This window comes from Aptenodytes patagonicus, chromosome 12 (assembly GCF_965638725.1).
Source record: "Aptenodytes patagonicus chromosome 12, bAptPat1.pri.cur, whole genome shotgun sequence".
Lineage (NCBI taxonomy): Eukaryota > Metazoa > Chordata > Aves > Sphenisciformes > Spheniscidae > Aptenodytes > Aptenodytes patagonicus.
The window spans coordinates 158,332-182,923 of record NC_134960.1 but is presented as its reverse complement, the minus strand read 5'-3'; the positions used below and the strand labels follow the sequence as shown (position 1 = coordinate 182,923).

General features: G+C 42.6%; 1 protein-coding gene across 2 annotated transcripts in view; it reads left to right on the top strand.

Annotated features, from left to right (window-relative positions):
• KDM3B (lysine demethylase 3B) overlaps positions 1-24,592 on the top strand; it is a 68,950-nt gene that overhangs the window by 30,812 nt on the left and 13,546 nt on the right. For both annotated transcript variants that reach the window (XR_012996384.1, XM_076350513.1), the window contains exons 8-16: positions 24-1,269; positions 1,634-1,835; positions 3,212-3,426; positions 4,478-4,630; positions 7,198-7,305; positions 11,698-11,825; positions 12,480-12,759; positions 13,762-14,018; positions 17,088-17,354. Coding sequence is in view for 1 of the 2 variants with exons in the window: in XM_076350513.1 (XP_076206628.1) it covers positions 24-1,269; positions 1,634-1,835; positions 3,212-3,426; positions 4,478-4,630; positions 7,198-7,305; positions 11,698-11,825; positions 12,480-12,759; positions 13,762-14,018; positions 17,088-17,354 (2,856 nt within the window). In the remaining variant the exon portion in view is untranslated. The remainder of the gene's footprint in view (positions 1-23; positions 1,270-1,633; positions 1,836-3,211; positions 3,427-4,477; positions 4,631-7,197; positions 7,306-11,697; positions 11,826-12,479; positions 12,760-13,761; positions 14,019-17,087; positions 17,355-24,592) is intronic.

The window sequence follows — 24,592 nt, the reverse complement described above, 5'->3', positions numbered from 1 at the left end:
AATGCTTTCTAATCTTGTTTCAGAATTCCCGAAATTCACTTTTGGCTTCTTCTGGATTTGGAGTCTCTCTCCCAAGTGCTTCCCAGTCCTTGGTATTTGGGGGTGGAAGGAGCCAATCAAATGGAGTGGTGACTCCAGAAGGCAAGCCTTCTGGATTTCCTTTTGGCTGTAGTACTGGACAAGAGGCTCAGAAAGATTCTGATCTGTCCAAGAACTTGTTTTTTCAATGCATGTCCCAAAATCTACCTTCCAGTAACTACTTCACGGTCATTTCAGAGAGCTTGACTGAAGATGCCTCTAGTCGGGACTCATTCAAGCAGTGTACAGAGAGTGTGGGTACTGGGATGTGTAAAGGTAAAATTCTTTCAGTGGACACTAAACCAGGAGCCCAGTCTGGCAGTTCTGTGGAGCGGAAGCTGCCTGTGGAATCTATGCCTACCCTTACTCCAGCCTTTTCACGAAGTCTGTTGAATACTCGCCCCCCAGATAGTCATGAAAATCTATTTTTACAGCCTCCAAAGCTATCAAGAGAGGAACCCTCAAACCCTTTCCTGGCATTTGCTGAGAAAGCAGAACTTAGTCCTTTCAGTGGCTTTGCATCTTCATCTCAGACAGGGGTTTCTACTCCCTCTACACCTGTGGGTCATAAGGCCGCTTCTGGCTGGCCGGAATCACTCACCTCTACAGACTCTTCTCTAGCTAAGAAGAAAACCTTGTTTATAACAACTGACTCATCAAAGATGATCTCCAGTACTCCTGGTTCAACAGTTGCTGCTGGTGTTCAGAGCCCTTCCACTGTAGGGAATGGCCGTTCCAGCTCACCAACCAGCAACCTGACACAGCCTATTGAGATGCCCACACTTTCCTCCAGCCCAACAGAAGAAAAACCAGCTGTTGGGCCTGGGCAGCAGGACAATCCTCTTCTGAAAACTTTTTCTAACGTGTTTGGCAGACATCCACCTGGCTTTTTCTCTTCACAGGCAGAGTTTCCACAGGAGAACAAAGCCCCTTTTGAAGCTGTGAAAAGGTTCTCTCTAGATGAGCGGAGCTTGACATCCAAACAGGACTCGGACTCCAGTACCAATAGTGACCTGTCAGATTTGAGTGACTCTGAAGACCAGTTGCAGGCCAAGGCTTGTATGAAAGGAATCCCAGACCACTTGATGGCAAAGCTAGGCCCCAATGCAGAGCGCAATGCTGAATTGCTGCTGGGAAAAGGAAAAGGGAAGCAAGCCCCAAAGGGCCGGCCTCGCACAGCTCCCCTAAAAGGTGATGACTTGAATGCAGGGTGTCTTGGAAGCACAAGGAGGTGGGATACTGGGATATCTCCTGTATGATGAACTATGAACTAACCACAGGTGTAAACCTCATTTATGCTCAGTAGGCAGCACACAGGGTATTTACAAGGCTAAATCTTAATGCTTCTTGTATGTGAATTAACATGTTCACTTTGAGAAATGTTTAAGCATATATTTGTCAGGACAAAAGTGTGGTACGCTGCAGACTTCAACAGTCTTACTGGTTTTGCATGGGTATGAGCATAGAGATCTCTGCAAATATGTTCATTGGGGCCAGTATCCTTTTGCTGTTGCAGTTAACTAATGGATTTTTACTTCTACTTTGCCTCACCCAGTTGGCCAGTCTGTGCTGAAAGATATGAGTAAGGTGAGGAAGCTGAAGCAGTCAGGTGAGCCTTTTCTCCAGGATGGCTCTTGCATCAATGTAGCTCCACATCTGCACAAGTGCCGGGAGTGCCGTCTGGAGCGGTACCGCAAATTTAAGGAGCAAGAGCAGGATGACTCAACTGTGGCATGTCGCTTCTTCCATTTCCGGAGGTGCTTAAATTCTTCTTCCTTCATATGTGGTCTAGGTACAGAGCTTGGACAATGTCCAAGTACAAAGTAATTATTATTTTACTTATTTAATGTGCTTGGGTACAATAATGAAGATTTTGAGTGTCTTGCATTTCCCTGCATCACCTGACTGGAATTCCCTCACTGGGGCAGGAAGAGCTGATGTTGGAAGATACAGCTATGATTACTAAGTGAGCCTCCAGGTCCATCCTCAGGAGATTGAATTTGCTTTATTGGGTAGAATTTTACTGTTGGGCAGCAGTTTGTATGTAGTAACTGTTCTCTCCCTCTTTCATAAGGAGTTCAGAACAGAGATAAAATTTTAATTCGGTCAGCAAGTAACACTGTAACTTTGTAACTTGTAACAAGTAACTGAACATTGCCAGCATGGGGCTAATGTTTGACTAGGTTTTGTTGAGTACAGAACTGATTTTTAGGAGTAGAACACTGCCTGTGTTTTCCCTCTGTGTTGTGTACATGTCTTACAGTTCTTTGACCTGTCATGCTTCTCTTAATCTTCCTTAACTGCCTATTCTAGCTAGTGCTATGCATCTTTTTCCAAAAAGATGTTTGTTCGCTTTCTGGCGTATAAAGGATGAAGTGAATTTTTAGTATGTGCCACCCATCCAGTAAGGATTATAGCTGCTTCTCTTCCTGAACTTGTTCAAAATTAACCTAGCATTGAGATTAAAGACAAGATTGTTTTTGCTTGAAAATGAAGTCACCTTTAATATTGGCAGGAGACGTTCAGGGTTCTGTAACTTATATTGTTATACCTTTTACCACACAAAGACTAAGAGGGTTTTATCAGCTACTGATAAAACAGTTGTGACTTGTCTCTGTGGAGAGCAGCGGCAAGGATTTTTGCATGTCTTGTAATGTGAACTGTTAGAACAGTTGCCAAGTGCTAGTGGCCCTAGCCAGAACTGAAATACTGGTTTCGCAAACATTGGGAAATAACTTTCTCCTGAGTTAAAATAGAGAATGAGAACCCTGCACAATTTTATAAGCAGCGTCATGCAGCAGCCTAAATAAATTGAATTTTGTCATCTCTTTCTATTAATAGTACAGACAAATGTGACTTACCAAGCTCTAGCAATTTCCTGTACGTGGAATTTCCCACCAACGCTTACTGGGACCTCGGGATTCGTTCTAGTGGGTTTTGCAGCCATTGCCTTTGTGTACCTTATTCTCTGTGTTATTTGGATTTGCATAATTATTGTACTGGCTGTAGAGTACAGCACTCTAGCTCAAGCCTTTTTTCCCCTTTCTAGGTTTATGTTCTGACATAGATGACATTATAAGTTAATTAAAGGTGCTTGAGCAGCTTCTCAATTACTCCACCCTGTTTTCTGCAGGCTGATATTTACCCGGAAAGGTATTCTACGAGTAGAGGGTTTCTTGAACCCACAACAGAGCGACCCTGATGCCATGAGCCTATGGATTCCTTCCTCCTCCCCTGCAGAGGGGATCGATCTGGAAACTTCCAAATATATCCTGGCCAATGTTGGGGACCAGTTCTGCCAGCTTGTTATGTCAGAGAAGGAGGCAATGATGATGGTGGAACCACATCGTAAGCTGGGCTTTTGACGTGTTTTTTGTCCATCTTCTCTGTGTAATGTGTGTACAATGCAGTGGAATAGTTGAAAGTGTAATATAATTTCTTGTTAAAATGCTTCTCCTTTTCTTCCAAAGAGAAGGCTATATTTACTTCTTTGGGGTGTGTGTAATTGTGGGACCAGCACTTGGGATTTTTCTTCTGGATCAGTGCAACATTAGTACCAAGGAAGCTAATGGTAACTTTCCCAGACATCATTAAATTATTTTTCAATAAATAAATGCAGAGATCAGCTGACCCACGCTCCTAAGAACACTTATCACACTGACCAGCTATGCTTTAATGAGCAGCTTTTCTTACATATTCCTATCCTGTCATGCTCCAGGGACATCACATAAAAGCTCAGGGTTTTCTAGGAAGGGAGCAGCACCTGTGTTCAACCTGCAAGGACGCAGCTGAGCAACTAGTTGACAGTGTTGCCACTACAAGGGGAGTGGGGTTAGAAAAAAAATTTCTAAAGGTATCCAGTTCAGCCTATCACATGGATAGCTCTGACTATCTGATTTTTCCCTTTAGCTTCTGGAATGTTCAAGGGCAGCCATTTGGAGAGGACTTCCCCTTCCTCAGTGAATGTGTTGGTTTAGAATCCAAAGAGTTGATGGGCATCCGATTAGTAAAGCTAAATACGCATTCTTTATAGTTTTATAAGTTCGTATTATTTGTTCATAAAACTAGCAGAAGTTTTATAATTTTGCTGTAAGTTCCATAAGTCCTGCTTGAAATTCAGTTACTACAAAACTCTGTAAGGTGCTCCGTTTCCTTGTAGGGTGTGCATTTTGGGACTTGACCTTGCCTGCTCTTAGAAATGGGGATTTTAATAATATCACAAGACTAGCAACTCAAAGAACGTGTCTCTGGAAGTAAAAAGGATGTGTTTCTATACTCTGCCCTCAAGTCATATTTCTGTGAATTGTTTCTTTATCAATGTTACTGTGATACTGTCAAATTAGGTGGGAGAAATGCAAAATGTTAAAGTAATAATTCCTAATGTTCCTTCTCTTTATAGAGAAAGTGGCATGGAAGCGAGCAGTACGTGGTGTGAGGGAAATGTGTGATGTATGTGAGACAACACTCTTCAATATTCACTGGGTTTGTCGCAAGTGTGGTTTTGGGGTCTGTCTGGACTGCTACCGGCTGAGGAAGAATCGTCCACGTAGTGGTGAGTACCGGATTTTTTTTTCCCCCCACTGTAATCTTTGAACTGGCTGGCTTTCAGTGGGGACAGTTTCTGGGAAGTTGCTGAAGGTTTTGTGGGAGAGTCAGTGAGTATCAGCTTGGGAGGCTGGAGGTTTGGAATTTTGGCACTACTGTCTTATATGCTGCTGTTCCATTTTTCGTTTCCTTAGATACCTGTTTTATCTATTTGGTTAGAATTTGTATATTAAAATTATAACATCAGCAGGCATAGGCTGTGTACTGAGACAGACTACTGTATAGTTCCATCTTTTCCTCAGAGAGTATAAAAGAAAAATGAAGTAATATCTTAACAGTTCGGAACCATCACAAGATGAACTAGTAAGCAGACATTGCAGAACTCCTTTCTGTAACAAGGAGTTAGACTGGAAAGTTTTCTTCTTTTTTGATTCCTTGACGCACTAGGGTTTGTAATTCAGGAAAAAATTCAGTAAGTTCAATTTTTAACAAATAGAGGCACATTGTTTACAAAAGTGAATACCTGGTTGTTTTTTTGTGTATTTTACTGTGCTGAGACCACTTTGGTAGCATGGGTGCTGACAATGGACAATCTTAATAAGTGTAAGGCTATTAGTGACAGTTACATTATTATATGGAGCAGATGTACAAAATACTGGATGTTAATAAGTGTAAGTGCTGCTGTCTGTTCATTAAGATAAAGGTGCCAGAGAACACTGAATGAATTATAAAAGCAGTGGGGTTTTTTAAATAGATAAAAAGTCACCTATTTTTTATATCATTGTTGTGGGTTAACCCCAGTAGGCAGCTAAGCACCACGCAGCTACTTGCTCACTGCCCCATGGCACTGGGACTGGGGAAAGAGGAAAGGAAGAGTAAAAGCAAGAAAACTTGTGGGTCAAGATAAGAATTGTTTTGTAAGTGAAGGAGAAATAGAAAAAGGGGGGGGGGGAGGGAGGGGGGGGAACAACAAAGCAAGTGATGCAAAGGCAATCACTCACCACCTCCCACAGGTAGACCATTGCCCAGCAGTTTCCCAAGCAAAAGATGGCCAGCCCCCTTAAACTCCCTCCTCTTTTTTTTTGTATTGCTGAGTGTGACATTGTGTGGCATGGAACATCCCTTTGCTTAGTTTGGGTCATCCGCCTGGTGGTGTCCCATCCCAACCTCTTGTGCATCCCCAGTCTATTCACTGTGGAGTGGGTAGAGTAAGAAACAGAGAAGACATGGACACTGTGCAAACACTGTTCAGCAATAGCTAAAACATTAGTGTGTTACCAGCATTGTTTTGGTCACAAGTCTAAAACACAGCACCACATGAGCTGCTATGAATAAAATTAACTCCATCCCAGCCAGACCCAGTATAATAATGAAGCCTACGAAAATTACTGCCAGAATATAGCAGAAGAGAGCATAACAGTCTTTAAGATGTGGTTAACCAGGGTACAGTGGAAATAGTTGAAAGTAAGTAGAATAGGGTTTCTTGTATCTGGCACTGTACATGTTTGGAAAAAGCATTTGGGACTGAATATACCACTGACAGAATGTGGTATAAAGATGTCTGTGATTAAGGGCAATGGTCTCAACCCCTTTTCTTCTCACATCAAGGAAACAAGTATGATAACCTTACCCGTACCAGGTTAAAATGAAGAGATGTCCTGGACATATGAGAAGTTTTTACTCACTGGTGTACAGAGGAGGGTCAGCATTGAAAAGATTGATATTTTATAATGTCAAATGGTGTGTGTGTGTTGCTTATCAATGTCTTCCTGAAAACAGTGTTGTAATTACAGATTATTAATCAAGTCTGAAATTTTGGAATGGACCAAAATGTAGAACCAAGGCATTATTTAAATATAATTACTTGCCTCAAGAGGCTTCTGAACTTTGTGCTGTAGAAACAACCTGTGCAGATACCAGGTCTAAAGGACCCTGAAATGAATTTTTACATGATCCTTCTCATGTTCTACCCTACTCACCCTTCCTTCCTACCTTCCTTTTTAAAGGAAGAGAATGGTGTGCAGCTTATGCAACTACATATTTGTAGGCCCAGCTTCATTTAAAATCTGAAGAATTAGAAATTTGTCAGACTACTTTTGAGATTTAATTTGCTACTTGTTAGCTTTGTAAGTAGATATATTGACAGGAGAGCTTAGTTTCCTCTTCCTGGAACTGATTTGTAGATACTTTTTGTTGAAAAAGGTTGGGAGATGATGACAAGATAAGATAGAATATATATAGCTCTATATACTTACAACTTAGGAAAGCATAATGAGAACAAGAGTATGATATTCAAAAACTGAGGCTAGAAGCAAAGATTTTTAGGTGATTGAAAATAACAAGCTACTAGAGATGAAAGGAAAATGACTGTGGTAGTTTTATAATCTGAAGAGGCAAAGAAGTTGCTGTAGATCCTGTTCTAATGGTCTATATTTATAGTTTATTTCTGAGATCACCAGGTTAATCTCCTGCACTGTAAAGAATCTAAAGAAACAATATTGATGCAGAAACATTCTATATTGTAAAGTTTTAGTGACTTTTGTACAAAATTTTACTTTTTTGTCTTTATTCCAGAGACAGAGGAGATTGGTGATGAGGAAGTCTTCTCATGGCTGAAGTGTGCAAAGGGTCAGTCTCATGAACCAGAGAATCTTATGCCGACACAGATCATTCCTGGTACAGGTAATGCTTGAAACCTGAAAGGAAAAATTCCAAATTTTTTCTCAATTCTGAGCAAGCAAGTGGAAAAAATACCAAGATGGTTGGTGTTCTAGCTGTTACCTTTTCTAGCATGGATTTAGAGGAGGCGTCCGCTTGCTACAGCAGAAGGGTTGAAGGGAAGGTAACCCAAGTAAGATCAAGCTATGGGTTTGAAGTGAACACCCTTCTGATACTAGCTGTGACTTGTTGTGCTCAGCTGTTTTTAGTTGTGTCAGTAAATTTGGCTAACTTGCAAGAAAGATCTTTTTCTTTTCTGTTGTGGGGAGGGAAAATAAATGGTCAATGCTGACCATTTACTTGACTGTTTACATAACTGGTCCTAAAAATCATAGAATGGTTTGGGTTGGAAGGGACCTTTGAAGTTCATCTAGTCCAACCCCCTTGGCATGGGCAGGGACATCTCTCACTACATCAGGTTGCTCAAAGCTCCATCCCACCTGACCTTGAACATTCCCAGGGTTGGGGCATCCACAGCTTCTCTGGGCAACTTGTTCCAGTGTCTCACCGTGCTCACTGTAAGAAGTTTCTTCCTTACGTCCGATCTAAACCCACCCTCTTTCAGCTTAAATCTGTTGCCCCTTATCCTGTCACTACAGGCCCTGGTAAAAAGTCTCTGTCTGTCTTTTGATCCCCTTTATATATTGAAGGGCTACAATAAGGTCTCCCCGGAGCCTTCTCTTCTCCAGGCTGAACGACCCCAACTCTCTCAGCCTTTCTTCATTGGAGAGGTGTTCCAGCCCTCTCATCATTTTCGTGGCCCTCCTCTGGACCCGCTCGAACAGGCCGATGCCTGTCTTGTACTGGGCACCCCAGAGCTGGACGCAGGACTCCAAGTAGGGTAGAGTAGAGGGGGGGAATGAGCTCTCTCGACCTGCTGGCCACGCTTCTTTTTATGCAGCCCAGGATACGATATGGCTTTCTGTGCTGCAAGTGCACATTACTGGCTCATGTCCAATTTTTCATCTACCTGTATCCCCAAGTCCTTTTCTGCAGGGCTGCTCTTGATCCATTCATCCCCCAGTCTGTATTGATATTAGGGATTGTCCCAACCCAGGTATGGGATCTGGCCTTGTTGAACTACATGAGGTTCATGTGGGCCCACTCCTTAAGCCTGTCAAGGTCCTGCTAGATGGCATCCCTTCCCTCAAGCATATCAACTGTTAGACGTGACTCAGCTTGGTGCCATCCACAAGCTTGCTGAGTGTGCACTCAATCCCACTGTCTGTGTTGTTGATGAAGATATTAAATAGTATTGGTCTCAGTAAGGACCCTTGAGGGACACCACATATTACTGATTTCAGCTTGGACATAGAACTGTTGACTGTAACTCTTTGGACATGGCCATCCACCCAGTTCCTTATTCATTGAATAGTCTGTCTGTTTAAACCCATATCTCTCCAATTTAGTGGCAAGAATGTTGTGAGGGACAGTATTGAAGGCTTTACAGAAGTCTAGGTAGATGATATCTGTTGCTCCTCCCATGTCCAACGACACAGTCACTCCATTGAAGAAAGCCACTAGATTAGTCAGGCACGATTTGCGCTTGGTGAAGCTGTGTTGACTGTCTCTAATCACCTCCCTGTCTTTCATGTGTTTCAACATGTCTTCCAGGAGAATCTGCTCAATGATCTTACTGGGCACTGTGGTGAGGCTGACTGGTCGATAGTTCCCAGGGTCCTCCTTTTTACCCTTTTTAAAAATGGGCATGATGTTTCCCTTTTTCCAGTCACTGGGGACTTCACCTGAGTGCCAGGACTTTTCAAATACAATAGAGAGTGACTTGGCAACTACATCAGCCAATTCCCTCAGGACCCTGGGATGCATCTCATCAGGTCCCATGGGACCTTGTGTGTGTTCACGTTCCTCAGGTGGTCTCGAACCTGGCACTGGTGCAGCCCCACCTTGAGTACTGTGTGCAGTTTTGATGCCTCAATACAAGAAGGACATCAGACTATTAGAGTGTGTCCAGAGCAGGGAGACCAAGATAGTGAAGGGTCTCGACGACAAGACTTACAAGGAGTGACTGCGGTCACTTGTTTGTTCAGTTTGGAGAAGAGAAGGGTGAGGCGTGAACTCATCGCAGTCTACAACTTCCTCAAGAGGGGCGGCAGAAGGGGAGGTGCTGACCTCCTCTTTCCGGTGACCAGCCATAGGACACAAGGAAGTGGAATGAAGCTGCACCAGGGGAAGTTCAGATTGGACATTAGGAAAAGGTTCTTCACTGAGAAAGTGGTCGGTCACTGGAACGGGCTCTCTAGGGAAGTGATCACAGCACCAAGCCTGTCAGTTTAAGGGGCGTCTGGACGATGGTCTTAATCATATGGTTTAGTGTTAGGTAGCCCAGTGAGGAGCAGGGAGTTGGACTTGATGATCCTTATGAGTCCCTTCCAACTTGAGATACTCTGTGATTCTGTGATTCTCCTATGATGAGAGGAACTTCGTTCCCCCAGTCCCTGCCTTGAGGTTCAGGGGCTTGAGAGAGGTGGGAAGAGAGAATACCATTGAAAACTGAGGAGAAAAAAAAAAAAATTTAGTATCTCAGCTTTCTCCATGTCAGCTGTCACCAGCTCCACTGTCTTACTTGGTTGGGGTGAGATGGGGTTGTACATTTTCTTATATCTTCCTTTTCTGGCTGACATACCTGTCAAAGCCCTTATTATTCTTTGCATGCCTTGCCAAATTCAGCTCCAGCTGTGCCTTAGCTTTTCTGATCCCATCCCTACACACCCAGGCAGTGTCCCTGTATTCTTCCCAGGATACATGTCCCTGGTTCCACTGCCTGTGCATTTCCTTCTTACGTTTTAGTTTGACCAGGAGGTCCTTACAAGCCTTCCTTGCTTGATTTTTTTACACATGGGAATTGAGAGCTCTTGCACTCTAAGAAAAATGTTCTTAAAGAGCTGCTAGCTCTGTTCAGCTCCTTTGTCCCCAAAGGCAGTTTCCCAGGGGGTCGCATACACTAATTCCTTAAGCTACTGAAAGTTCACTCTCCTAAAATTCAGCATCCTGACTCTACTCTTCATCTGGCCCATGTCCCTCAAGATTGTGAATTCCACCAGGGCATGATCACTGCAGCCCAAGATGCCACCAATCTTGACATCTCTAATTAGCTCTCTGTGTTGGTGAGCAACAGGTCCAGTAATGCTTCTTCTCTGGTTGAGCTCTCTGTCTCCTGGATTAAGAAATTATCCTCAACACACTCCAAAAGTCTCCTTGACTGCTTACAGCTTGCTGTGCTGCTTTTCCAGCAGGTGTCAAGGTGATTTAATTTCCCTGTCAGGATCAGAGCCTGTGAGCGTGATGCTTCCTGTAGTTGAAGTACGAACACTTTGTCAACAGGCTCCCCTTGGTCGGGCAGCCTGTAGTAAACACCAACAGTGAGGTTTCCTTTGTTGGCTTGGCCCCTAATTTTTACCCTTAAGCTCTCAACTTGTTCATCGCTGTTTTTCAAAGACAGCTCTGTGCAGTTAATCCATTCTTTTACATAGAGAGCAAACCCCCTGCAGTGCTCCAGTTGTGTGATTCATCCCATCACGTTTCAGCGATAGCTATTAGATCATAGCTTTCTAGTTGCACAACGACTTCCAGCTCCTCCTGCTTGTTACCCATGCTGCACTAGAGGCACTTCAGCTGGGCTATCAACCTTGTCACCTCTTGAGAGGAACATGCCTAAATTCCTTTGAGGCATTTCACAGGTGTTTCCCTTTTCATTCCTGATATATCAGCAGCCCCTGGCTCTTTTCTGTTGCTCAAATCTCTATCCCTTTCCCCCACTAAATCTAGTTTAAAGCTCTCCATATAAGTCTGGCCAACTTGTTGACAAAGACTGTCTTGCCCTGTTTGGGCAGGTGAATCCCATCAGCTCCCAAGAGACCCAGCTTTTCAAAGGTAGATTCGTGATCATAGAAGCCAAAACCTTGAGTATGGCACTGGCCACACAGCCAGGCATTCACCTGTTCAATTTGTCACCTCCTTCCTCTTACTGGGAGGATAGAGGAGAACACCACCTGTGCTCCAGATCCTCTTAACATTGCTCCAAGGGATATATAGTCTCTTTTGATGGTTCTAAGTTGCCTCATTGCAGTATTATTGGACCCTACGTGGAATAGTAGGAGCAGATGATAATCTGTAGGATTTGCCAGGGTTGACAGCATCTCAGTGACATCGTGAAGCTAGTGCTAGCACAATCCTCCACACTATTCAGAGACAAGTGTCTTGTTATAGCATGCGATCTTAAAGATACTTAGCAGTAATACAAAAAATCCCCCCACCCCTCTGAATATATATTATAGTTAAGGCCTTGTTTTTAGATTTCTTTACATGCGATATTAAAGATTTCAACTTTATTTCCAGCGCTTTACAATATTGGAGACATGGTTCATGCAGCACGAGGCAAATGGGGTATTAAAGCCAATTGTCCATGTATTAACCGGCAGAACAAATCGGTGTTGAGACCGGCTGTCACTAATGGAATATCACAGGTATGTAATCTGAGGCTGAAATTACCTTGTTTGACATTACATTTTTAAGATCTGTTAAATCATTAGATCCTCTAGACTAATCTGTTGCAAAACATAAACTTTATTTTCTCCATATGTATTCTGAGCGTTTTAGCTTAGCAACAAATCTTCTGGGACGTTTTTCGGGGATGTGTGCTGCAATTGTTATTTATCAAGTAGATATTTGGGCTAATACTCTTATGTAGAAGTTGGGTAGGAAACCATTCATATTGGTGCTGTATCTTAAAACAAACCACTATGAGTAGCTTGCAACATGTGCATTTATTTTGTTACGGTTCCTGAATGTAATGCTGAATTGTAGAGCAGTTCTGTTACTGTTCACATAAAAAGTCCTCCTGTAAAAAAAGAAATTGAAAAGCCTGGGCTTGTGTTAAAAGATGACTAAAAGATGACATGGTAAGAATTCACACCACAGCGCAAGGTCTAATGTACACAGAGAAGAAGCTCCTGTACTCTGCTGCTACAAAAGCATAGAGGAACTCTACTGTGCACTTAAAGCAAATGAACAAACAAAAACAACAAACAAAACCCAATGCATTGGATAACTAAAATGTCTCCCAAGTTGAACTCTTCCCTTTATTCAACATTTAGCAGTTATTTATATTTTTGTTTTAGCTTCCAACTGTAAATCCTAGTGCATCAGTCTCTGCAAATGAGAGCACCTTTTCCACTGGAGCAGGGACAGCAGGAGCAGGGCAACTAGAACTGGAGACTGTTCCAAAATCTGAAGCAACTGATAATAGGATAGAAGAATCTGCAAAAACAGAGACATTACCAACCAATAACACTGGTGAAATAAAGACTAACAGACCACTTTGTCCAGAAACAGCTCCATCGTCAGCCTTACACTGGCTTGCGGATTTAGCAACGCAAAAAGCAAAAGAAGAAACAAAAGGTGAGCGGAAGACATGCCATCTGGGGTTGAATTAAAAGATAAATGATAACATACTGCTTGGTTGCTATTCTTTGTGAGAGTGCCTAGCCCTAAGTAGAAAAGAACGTGGTCATTTTTATTCCTTTGCCTCTTAGAACCAGTTTTCTTTTACAGGCTTAGGAATACACAAAGCTGGGAAGATGATGATACAGCTGAAGATAAAATTACTGTCTTGTCACTCCCAGTTTATTTCAGTGCCAGTTCTTGTATTTATTTTCTAAGTAATAACCAGCTGGTATCCTGATGTAAAATGATAGTAATTAATTTCAGATGCAGCTTTGTCACTTTAACTATTGAAGTAAATAAAGCTGTTTTGTGTGCTATGTGAAGGGTGCATTTCTGAAGAATTGAGAGAGTAGAATCTACTTTGGAGGGTCAGAGGAAAGCTTAGAACTTCCTTAATACTCAATAGTTTGAGTGTGATTCTCAATATGAAATAACTGTTTACAGAATACACCTCCCAGTTGTCAGAGGTAGCATGACTAACAAAGGATTTATTCCTGTCCATATGTCTAGCAGGAACTGCATTATATGTCAATGTTAAATGTTCATGACTCTTTCACTAGTGTTGCAGGGCTTAGCCTCTGTAATATTTTGACTACAGTTAAAATTTGAAATATTTCATATTGAAACATTAATTCAGAAAGTCAAGGAAATGTTTTTTAATTGAGTCTATTACAAAGTTGTGGTTTCTTGTGTATCAAACACTTTCAGATCAGATCTACTGTGCTATTCAAAACCTTAACTAACAGCATACTAAGGGTAAAATCTATCTGAAGTACGTGATGTCTTTGATTCTCTTTGAAGTGCCTCATTCACTGTTGCAGTGATAATTTACCACAAGATTCTGTCAATATCCTATTTAATGCAAGAGCAAATATTTTCAGAGAACTTTGTGATTGTTTGAACTTTGCCTTTTTGCTTTTTTTCTTTTTTTCCCCAATGTTGGTATTTGTCTTGCAGAATCAGGATCACTGAGGTCAGTGCTTAATAAAGAATCCCATTCACCCTTTGGATTGGATTCCTTCAACTCCAGTACAAAGGTTTCCCCACTAACCCCAAAGCTGTTTAATAGCCTCTTGTTGGGCCCAGTGACATCTAGCAACAAAGCTGAAGGCTCCAGCCTCAGAGATCTGCTACACACAGGGCCAGGAAAGCTTCCTCAGGTCCCATTAGACACAGGAATCCCCTTTCCTCCGGTCTTCTCTGCAGCTTCTACGGTAAATAATTTTGTATTCCTTCAATGATATCTGTTCTAGGGAAGAATTTCATGATGATCTAACAGTTTTCATCTAAGTTTTTATAGTATCTTATTCTTAAATGTTGAAACAAATGCAATATCTCACCAAAACTCACCACCTCACAAAGTTGTAGAGAATTTTGATGCTAATTGTTAGTTTGTGGTTTGGTTTACTACTGCTGTGGAGAAGCTATTCCTTGCAAGAGACCAAGAAAGTGAGTTAAATGTAGCCTTTAAATTGTTTAATTGATAATCAGTATCCCTATAAAAGCTCACTTTAAATTCCACATCTTTAAAAATATTACGAGCATACCACAGAAAAAGACAAAAACCTATGAGCAAACTGGTTCCTTAAAAAAACTTAATGTATATTTGAAAGGCATTTAACATAGAATATGAATTTAAGGTGTAGTTGCTATTTCTGGATGCTTATTCTGGAATAAGGATACTTTTTTTTCTCTTTAATCTGTTTTGGCGGAAGTAACCTTAAAAAAACCTCTGAACAAATCAATGATATTTGAAATGGTTAAAAGCACTTAGTTTAAGAGAAAGATATATTCTGTGGAATTTATCAAGCTTAGTTCTTCTTGGAGAATACTTTCTCCAAAAGCTTAAATAGGTAGAATGAGGAAGATGATGAAATGGCTTGTCTTGTAGCAGAATATTTTTTTTCCTCTGTGTCAGGCTGGAAGGATGGAGCCTTAATAATAGTTCATGTTGTTTGTTTTTGGTAAAGGGAACTGTACAGCTGTATGGGAAAATGTCACTGCTACAGGAAAGTGGATCTAATAATACTTCCCCCCCACCCCCTCTCATCACTGCATACAGGCAAAGAAATTATGATCACTTGTTTTAAAGCAAGTTATTTCTTCAAGGCTTGAGAGAGCCTGTCTCAACTTGTATACCTGTCCCTGCAGCTCTGTGCATTTTCTCACCACATTGAATCAGATCTATTGTGTGATGTCTCTTTTCACTTTCTTGACTTCTGGTCTTCACAGAGTAATTTAGATTTGAAAGAACTTGTGGGGAACTCTGGTCCAACCCCCCACTTGAACGCCTGGGTGCTTAATATAGAATGTATATGAACAGAACATACCTGAGAAACAACAGTTGTTTTGGTCAAATTGAGAGGAATAAATAGATTGCTACTCATGAAGAGAATCATCTTGGTGTTTCTGGAGCATTGACATTCTGTTGTGAAGAGTAGTTAGCATTGACTGTAATAGTTAAACTGCATATTATCTATTTCATGGCCTCTAGAGAGTTAGTGTAAAGGTGCATTTTTAAGACCATCATAAGCAGATGATGATATGATCTAGTCTTACTTGCATAAGACAGGCTGTAGGAAACAAATATAATCCCAAGCAGCAGTACAGGCTGGTGTCTGACTAGCAGGGGTGTAACCCTTCTGAAAGGAGCCCAGGGTCCTGGAGGACAGCAAGCTGAACATGAGTCAGCATTGTGCCCTTGCAGCTGCAAAGGTAAACTGTCCTGGGTTGCATCAGGAAGCATACAGCTGGAGCACATCAAGGAATGTGATTATTCCACTCAGCACTTGTTAGGCCACACCTGGAACACTGTTTCCAGTTTTGGTCTCCCCAGTTGAAGAATGACACTGAAAAATTGGAGGGGGTCTAGTGGAGGGCCATGAAGAATGATTAAAACATTGGAGAGCTTGACACATGAAGGAATGTTGAAGAAACTGGTTCTCTTTAGGACAAAGAGAATGCTTTGGGGATCTGATTGATCTTATATCTAAAAGGTGGTTGTAGAGAATATGGAGGTACTCTTTTCACAAGGGTGCATGGTAACAGGGCAATAGGCAATGGACACAAGTTGCTTCAGGGGAAATTCTATCTGGATATAAGAAGAAATTCTTACTTTACGTTCAAGCAGTGGAATAGGCTGCCCAGAAGAAGTGATGTAATCTCCTTCCCTGAGAAGTTAAGGTTTGGCTTGACCTAGCCCAGGGTAACTTAACCTGATTTCAACAGAAAGTTATACCAAATGATCTCTAGGTCTTCCTTCTGACCTAGACTCTTCTATAATTCCATGAATATTTTTTACTGAATGAATATCTTCATTTATGAATAGTGTTATGTTTTAGACTGATAGCTCTGCATTTGGTAAATTTTCTGTCTATTGAACTTTAGTTTTAAAGAAGATAGCAAAATTGTTTCAGTAATAGTTTTTCTGTTACTGTTCTCTCAGCTTCCAGTCCCTGTTGTGTGGTGGGTTTGGGGTTTTTTTTTTGGTGGGGGAGGGAGGGTCGTTGGGGGTTTTTTTGGCTAGAATGAGAAGCTCTTTGCTACCAGAAATCTATCACACCCCTGCCCCCTCCCATAGATGTCTTGTGAATAATGATCCAGTTAGTGTTTATCTTCTGTTGAATATATGAAATATATTTAGTGTTGTAAGTATCTTGCTGTAGGCAGGCTTTTTTTTTTTTTAAGTTAAGAACACAATTTAAGATTGTTTTGTTAATTGCTTCTGAATTTTAAACATCCCTTGAGGAGTTTTAAACATCCCTCCAGGAGCATGGACGCCACAACCAGAGAGGCTGTCTACTGACGGTTCTATTAACATCATAAATACAGAAAGCACTTTCTCCTCTCTGTCTGTCAGTGTTTACTGAATGTTCCCGTATTTGTCAGCTTACCTGTGCCAGGGTTGAATTCACTTTCTTAGTAATGGCATGAGGAAAATGGGGAAATAGAATTGAGATATTAGTGAAGTTAAGAAAAATATGAACCATTTTTACCGTTAAAGTAGCAGAGTTTGGATCACTTAAGTTTTCTATTCCATGATTGTTTGCTGTAATATTTTTCTAGATAGCCTGTAGCAGGTTATTTTAAGTTTTACTATTATAAAATGGGCATAGCTGTTTCTGTTCTTACTGGATACATGCCTGTCTCTGAGCTGATTTGTTTAGTGTTGCATGTTTTTCTGATAGCAAGATGTCCATGACTAAAATCTAAATGAGAGCAGATATGCATTAATATGTATGCTGTTGCAAGACTAAACTTACCTCTGGATTTACGTCTTCTAGGGGGCCAAAGGTAAAGCCAGCCTGCCTAACTTCTTAGACCATATCATTGCTTCTGTGGTGGAAAATAAGAAGACGTCTGATGCTGCAAAACGAGCTAGTAATTTAGCTGACACACAGAGAGAGGTGAAGGAAATGGTAATGGGCTTAAATGTGCTGGATCCACACACTTCCCACTCTTGGCTGTGTGACGGTAGACTCCTTTGCCTTCATGATCCTAGCAATAAAAACAACTGGAAGATCTTCAGGGAGTGCTGGAAACAAGGCCAGGTGGGTGATGACAAATAGCCAACCCTTACTGCTTATAAGTATCCTGAAATTTTAACCTGTACCTTGGTTATTGATAAGTCCATTCAAACTTTGGCCAATTGCTCCTGAGTGAATATCATGAATGAAGATTTCAACTGTAGCACTATAAATAGGGGCACAGCGTCCCTGTCCACTCCATGCTGTACTGACTTAAGCCCATGTGCCCTTGCACATTGAGCTTTTCTCAGCTTACCAGTATGAGGGTGTTTGCTGTGACAGTCTTTTTAGTTGTGGTGTGGTTTGTGTTGAACCTGCTCTATTACAGCCCAGTAGTGAATCCACTATGATTTCCTGCATGCATCCTAGCATCTACCCCATACTTGATGCTGTATAGCCTCAGGAAAAGGTCCGTTCCTTCCAGCTGCAGCATGTACAAGAATAAAAGTGCTGCATGCAGTAATTTCTGCTGAAATTTTTGGGTGATGCAGTGTCTCATCCTGACCCTACAGCCTGTGTGAATCCAAGTATTGTTTTGAACTCAGCATCTTATGTATTGAGCACTCTCCTGGATTGTCTGAGGGGTCATCAACTGGTTAGGCCTTCAGTCAAGAGACTGGACCTTAGACCTGCTGCCAGCGTAGCCACTTTTTCAGATTTCAATCCATAGTGCTACAGCTTAGACTTCTCCAGAGAGTCATAAAGATTGGCCTGGTCAGACAAGCTGAATCTTAAAAAATGGGTGAGTAGCTGCTGCTGCTGCAGAGGAAGCGCACCCATAGCTCTAACAGAATATGATGTCCACCAGTGTTCAAACTGTGTTCTTGGCACTTGGTTCTGCAGCTACCTCTGACACCATTACCTTCACCGACTACTCAGAATTGAGACCATTGGTGCTAGACAGTTATGTCCCTCTATCTTTACTGGAGAAGTCCTTGTTGTCAGCTCTTCTGTTGTTATTGTGCTCTTGGCAGTCACATTCCATACTTGCTTGTGGTTGCTCACAAGACATGCAGACTGCTGAGCTGTGGCAGAGGAACAGATCAGGCTGTATGTTCTTCTTTTGGCATTCAGGGTCCATTCCTGCCAGAAGCAGCATACTTTTAAGTTTAGTGTGTCCCGTGGGACTGCACATTCTCTGGGTCCCCTGGGTATAAGCATAACTAGCACATAGCCATGAGAACTGCAGAGAGGATTGTGGCACCACCAACCAGAGAGTTACCAGTTCCTGTTTCTGACTCCCCTAGCCAGCTCCTAATAGGTGGAAGAGGCTACTGTGCAGCACACCCTCGCTTGTATGACTAGAAACTTAGCTTGCTACTGGTATTGCCAGCTTTCCCCCTAATTGCAGTTATCTTCTTGTTCAGATTTTTTTGGAGTGCGCAGGGGTCTCTTTTTTTTTTTTTTTTAACCTGTTGCATCTTTCTGATTTATGAAGGATTTCAGATCATTGTTTTGCAGTGCTGTGGTGTCAGTCATCTGCCTGACTTGGCAAAGAGCTCCTTAGTTTCTGGTCAGTATACTCTGATAATTTTCTCAACCCTCTCTGTCAGCAAATAATACTGTCTGTCTGAGGAGGATCCTAAATATTTTGGGAGCTACATACAAAAGATGTGCTTGTCAGTTTCTTTGCAAATGAGACTGGTTAATCACCAGGTGCAAGATGCTGCACTTTGCTGTGGAGTTCTTGACTGTTAATGAATCCTGAGAGACTCCTTATGGTGTCTAGAGATGTGATTACCGATCTCTGTCAGATGTGTAGCTTGCAGTGTGCATCACCTTCCAAGTTGGTGCACACTCTGAGGTTCTGGCCACAACTGTCATGCTCATGCACTATTTGTGACCCTCTGTTTTAGGCTTCACCCCAAGATGTGCTATTGATGCTTTTTGATGACTTTATCATTCAGAGGACCCCTTGTATAGCAACGGACTAGGAGAGTCCCTTGCTCATTCAAGGATTCTCCAGTGGTGTTGCACTTAATTGAGTTTCCTGCTGAAATGTGGAAAGCAATCTAACTGAACCTCTCTCATTCCTGCACAAGAGAGAGCAGGTGACACAGGCAGGCACCGCTGTCTTGACAAGGCTATTCTAAACAGAATTTCTTCAAGCAGAGATTCTCTCAACAAATTCTGCTTTGTCACAGTTCTCTCTTGGCTGACATCCTCCCGTACATCCCAGCTGCACCTTTAAAAGTGAAGTCAAAGAACATTAATCCCACCACCATCCCCCAAATCATCTTCCCCTTCCCATTTTGTGGGCTGGAAAAGGTTAGTTGGAAAAAACCTCTTAGCTACCCGCCCCAGAACAACAAATGCACACTGGACACTAGATCTGAGCCATATGAAGATCTTAGCCATGGTAGCATCCCAAATTGTTAAAAGAGAAAATTCTTTTCCGTTTAACAAATGGATAATGAATGGCACTCTTACAGTATCATACAGAAAGAGCAACATTTTTCAACTCCTTTGTCTTAGAAATTGTCAGAAAGAAGTTAAACTCTGTCTTATCCCAGAATTCAATGATCATAGGGTCATTTCTTTCTGGAGCTGTTCTTCAAGAGCGTTTTGCTCTCCTGAACATGGTTGTTGCTCATCTGGGGATACTGTCAGGATTCTCATCATACAGCAACCTGTTCTTTTCTGAGTTTTCATACTAGGCTTTCTCTTTTTTGAGATACTGAAGATTTGGGGTGGTGGTGGAGGTTTTTATTTGTTTTCTCCCTGTAGTCTTAGAGCAGATCTGGCAGGAAATGTCTACCAACCAAGTCCGCTATCCTTTTATCTGGCAGCCCTAGCTGTGTTCTTCACTAGAGATAGCATTTTCTTTCTTCCATGAGAAATTCTACGCTTAAATAGCTGGAAGGGTTCTACTAGGTTAAGTAGATTTTTTCTTTTTTTTTTTTAATTGTTATGTTCAAGTGGTCAGGTGAATACAGCAGGGATCAAAATTTGTCATTATTTTCCTGGACTGAAGAAGACTAATTTATCCATCAGCTCAAAGTCTACCTGGCAGCAGTTTCCACCCATCCTGTGAAAGGTACTGTCATTTTACTCCTCATCCACGATCCCTAGGTTTTTGTAGAATATGATTAAAACCTTTCCATTGCCTTAATGTTACAATTCCTGCTGGGATCAGGGAATATATCTAAACTTGGGATCAGTGTATCTGCTCTGTCATCTTAAGGAGGCTTGCTGCTTGTCAGGGCCTCACATTTGGGACATAGGGAAAAGACAGCTGTCGTGGTTTAACCCCGGGACAACTGCCAAAGCTTGTCTGTCCCTTGGACATTTACCCTCTGCTGCTCTTCCATATTGGCATGAACAATACTACCGGGGAGACCTGGACAGTATCAAGAGTGACTATACGGCTCTGGGAGTAGTGGTCAAGGCCATGGAGCCCAGGTGATTTTCTTAATCCTGCTGGTGAGGGGTAGAGGGGTGGACTGATTCTGCATGTTAACCACTGTTTGTGCAGCTGGTTTCAACAACAGGGTTTTGGGTTTTATGATCATGGGAACCTCTTTGAGGACTGAGGACTGCTTGGAAGAGATGGGATCCATCTAAGTGCGGCAAAAGCATCTTTGCCAACAGGCTGGCCAACCTGATTAGGAGAGCTATAAGCCAGGAACGACAAGGGAGGGAGAGTATGACCAGTGATCAAGAAAGGAATTAGTTGATTGGGTTGGCGAGCAAGCAATGTGGGGTGATGTGAACAGGAAAAATCTCATACTCAAGAAAACAGGGATGAAAGATGTCCACCTCATGCATATGCACATAAGTAAGGAACTGTGTACATCACAGCATTGTGAGGAAAGCTCTTACACTGTTTCTGGGAAATCAGCATGACTAGGTGCCTTTCTGAAGTGCCTGTACACTAATGCATACAGCACAAGGAACAAACAGGAGGAATTATTGTGCAGTTGCACAGCCACAATCTCATTAATATGATGAGGAAGTGGTGGGATAGCTCATGCAACTGTGGTATGGCAAGGGATAGGTACAGGCTGTTCGGGAAGGACGGGCCAGGAAGGTGAGGAGGGAGCATTGCTGTTTATGTGAGGGAGCAGCTGGAATGCATGAAACTGCGTAGGAATGGATGATGAGCCATTTGAGAGCTTATGGGCCAGGATTAGCAAGCAGACTAACGTGGGCAACGTTGTGGCGAGCATATGCTGCAGACCACCTGATCGAGAAGAAGTGGTAAGGCCTTCTTCAGACAACTGAAGGAAGCCCTATGTTCCTATTTCCTGGGCCTCATGGGGTCACCCTGATATCCGCTGGAGGAACAATACAACAGGTCACAAGCACTCATGAAGTTTTCTGGAGTGCGTTGATGACAATGTCCTGACACAGCTGATCAAGGAGCCAACTAGGCAAGGGCGCTCTGCTGGACCACATGCTTACATACAAGGAAGAACCAGTTGTTGATATGAAGGTAAGGGGCAGCTTTGGCTGCAGTGACTATCAGATGGTGGGGTTCTGTTCAAGATCCCGAGAGGAGGGAGCAAAGCAAAAAAGCAAGATCACGAGCCTGGGTTTCAGGAGAGCAGACTTTCACCTTTTCAGATATCTGCTTGGAAGAATCCCATGGGTCCTGAAGAGAACAGGGGCTCAGGAATGCTGGTTGAGTCATGCTTAACCTGCCTCGTAGCCTCTGCGATGAGACAACTGGCTTGGTGGATGAGGGGAGAGCACTGGATGTTTTTTATCTTAACTTTAAGTCTTTTGACACTGTCATAATGTCATCAGACAAACTGATGAAGTACGGACTAGATAAGTGGACAGTGTGGTGGATTTAAAACTGACCGAAATGCTGTGTGCAGAGGGTTGTGATCACTAGCACAAAGTCCCGCTGGAGGCCAGTCACTAGTGGTGTACCCTAGGGGGTCAGTATTGGGTTGAGAACTATTTAAAATCCTCATTAATGACCTAGATGGGACAGAGTTTAATACATGCTCAGCAAGTTTACAGACGATACAAAACTAGAAGGAATGGCTGATACACCAGATGGTTGTGCTGCTATTCAGAGGGACCTGGACAGGCTGGAGAATTGGTCCGAGAGGAATCTTGTGATGTTCAGCAAGGGGAAATGTAAAGTCCCGCACCTCTGGAGGAATAACACCCTGCAGCAGTACATGCTGGGGGGGTGGCCGGCTGGAAAGTAGCTTTGCCTGGAAGGAGCTTGGGGTCCCGGTGGACAAGGAGGTGACTGTGAGCCAAGAACGCGTCCTCACGACAAAGAAGGGCAGCGGTATCCTGGGCTGCATTAGGAAGAACGTTGTCAGCAGGTCGAGGGAGGTGATCCTTCCCCTCTACTCGGCACTGGTAGAGGCCACACCTGGAGTGCTGTGTCCAGTTCTGGGCTCCCCAGTACAAGAAAGACATGGACTTACTGGAGCAGGTCCAGCGAAGGGCCACAAAGATGATTAAGGGACTGGAGCATCTTTCATATGAAGAGAGGCTGAGAGAGCTGGGACTGTTCAGCCTAGAGACGAGAAGGCTTGGGGGAGTGTGGGGAGGAAATCTTATCAATGTGTATAAATACCTGATGAGATGGAATGAGGAGGAGGGAGCCAGACTCTTCTCAGCAGTGCCCACTGACAGGACAAGAGGCAATGGGCACAAATTAAAAACCAGGAAGTTCAACCTGAACACAAGAAAACACTTTTTTTAGTGTGAGGGTGGTCCCTTCCAACCTGAATGTTTCCATGGTTCTATGGGGTTTTTTTGCCTTTTTTTTCTGAAGTTGACAGGAGTAAAGTAACAACCCCTTTTTGTTTTCTTAAACCTTGCTCTTCTGGAGTTGAGGTTTCATTGCTGCCTTCTAGAACTTAAAGGCTATGTTGTGTTATATTTGAAAACCAAGGCCATTTCTGTTATCCCCAAAGTGGGTTTTTTTTTCCTCCATTCTTTTCTGAATGAATAGTTGTCCTCACTTAGGGACTAAAATGGATACTAGTCCTGTTAGAGGCCATCAGGCAATCCAGGTGAAGCAGTGGTTAGTTACTGGAGTTTTTTTAAGCAATGTAACTTTGGAGTTGCTTGTCTGTAGCTCTCTAGGTATCTTTGCCTAATGCACTGATACTGCTAGAACATCCAGGGGCATCTGTGCTCCTCAGGGTTGTACTGAGCTCTTCATGTGAATAAACCCAAGATCCACCTTTGGATCATTGTTAAGGTACAGGGCACAGCTTGGAATTGATTCAAACTTGCATAGACATGTGAACTATCATTTGAACATAGGTAGCTGTTACTAAACCTAGAGTTCTTCAGGTGGGATAGTCCATGTGTGCAAGTTCACTTCATACCCTCTTTTCCTTTTCTCTCAAGTCTTGTAACTCTCTCTAGAGATTGCAGGGTGAGAGGAACTGACAAGGTCTTGGCCAGTGTTGGGAGGGTTGTCTGGTATACCTTTTCCTAGTATTGTTAGTTTAGCAAATGCCTTGAGCATTTATGGGGAGAGGCCACTCAGATCTTGGTGTGGAATGTATATACGTGGTTAGCCTAAATATCTTAAAATCCCTTTTGCAAGTGAACAGCCACTTTTCCGCTACCTGGTTTTGTACTAGGGAATTAATGATGATCCATGATTATACATAAAGAATGAATGAAATAGTTAAAAAATTCATATCAGAATACGAAAATTTCATATGCGAAGGCTTTACTACAAATGCTGTTTCTAGTGGTAGTTGCATTTGTGCTTAAAAAAAGGAGAGGTGGTGGGACTCAACACCCACTGTACTTCCACAGGTGGATTGACCTTGGCTGGCTGCCAGACCCCTACCCAGCTGCTCTCTTACTCCCCCTTCTCAACAGGACAGGGGGAGAAAATAAGGTGGAAAAGTTTGTGGGTCACAATAAAGACAGGGAGATCACTTACGATTGCTGTCACAGGCAAAACAGATTCAACTTCTGAAAAAGTAATTTAATTTATTGCCAATTAAAAAGAGAGTAGGATGGTGGGCAACAAAGACAAAGCTAAAAACATCTTACCCCCACCCACCCCTCGTTATTCCTAAAGGCTCAACTTTACTCCTTCATCCCTGACTCTTCCTTACCCCCTTGAGTGGTATAGGGGGGATGGAGAATAAAGGGGGTTACAGTCAGTTCCTAAAACTTCGTCTCTGCTGCTCCTTCCTCCTCATGCTTTTCCCCTGTGATGGCGGAAAAAAAGCTGGAGCTTTTCCCCTGCTCTGCTGTGGAGTCCCTCCCACAGGATACCGTCCTTCATGAACTGCTCCAGCATAGGCCCTCTCCATGGG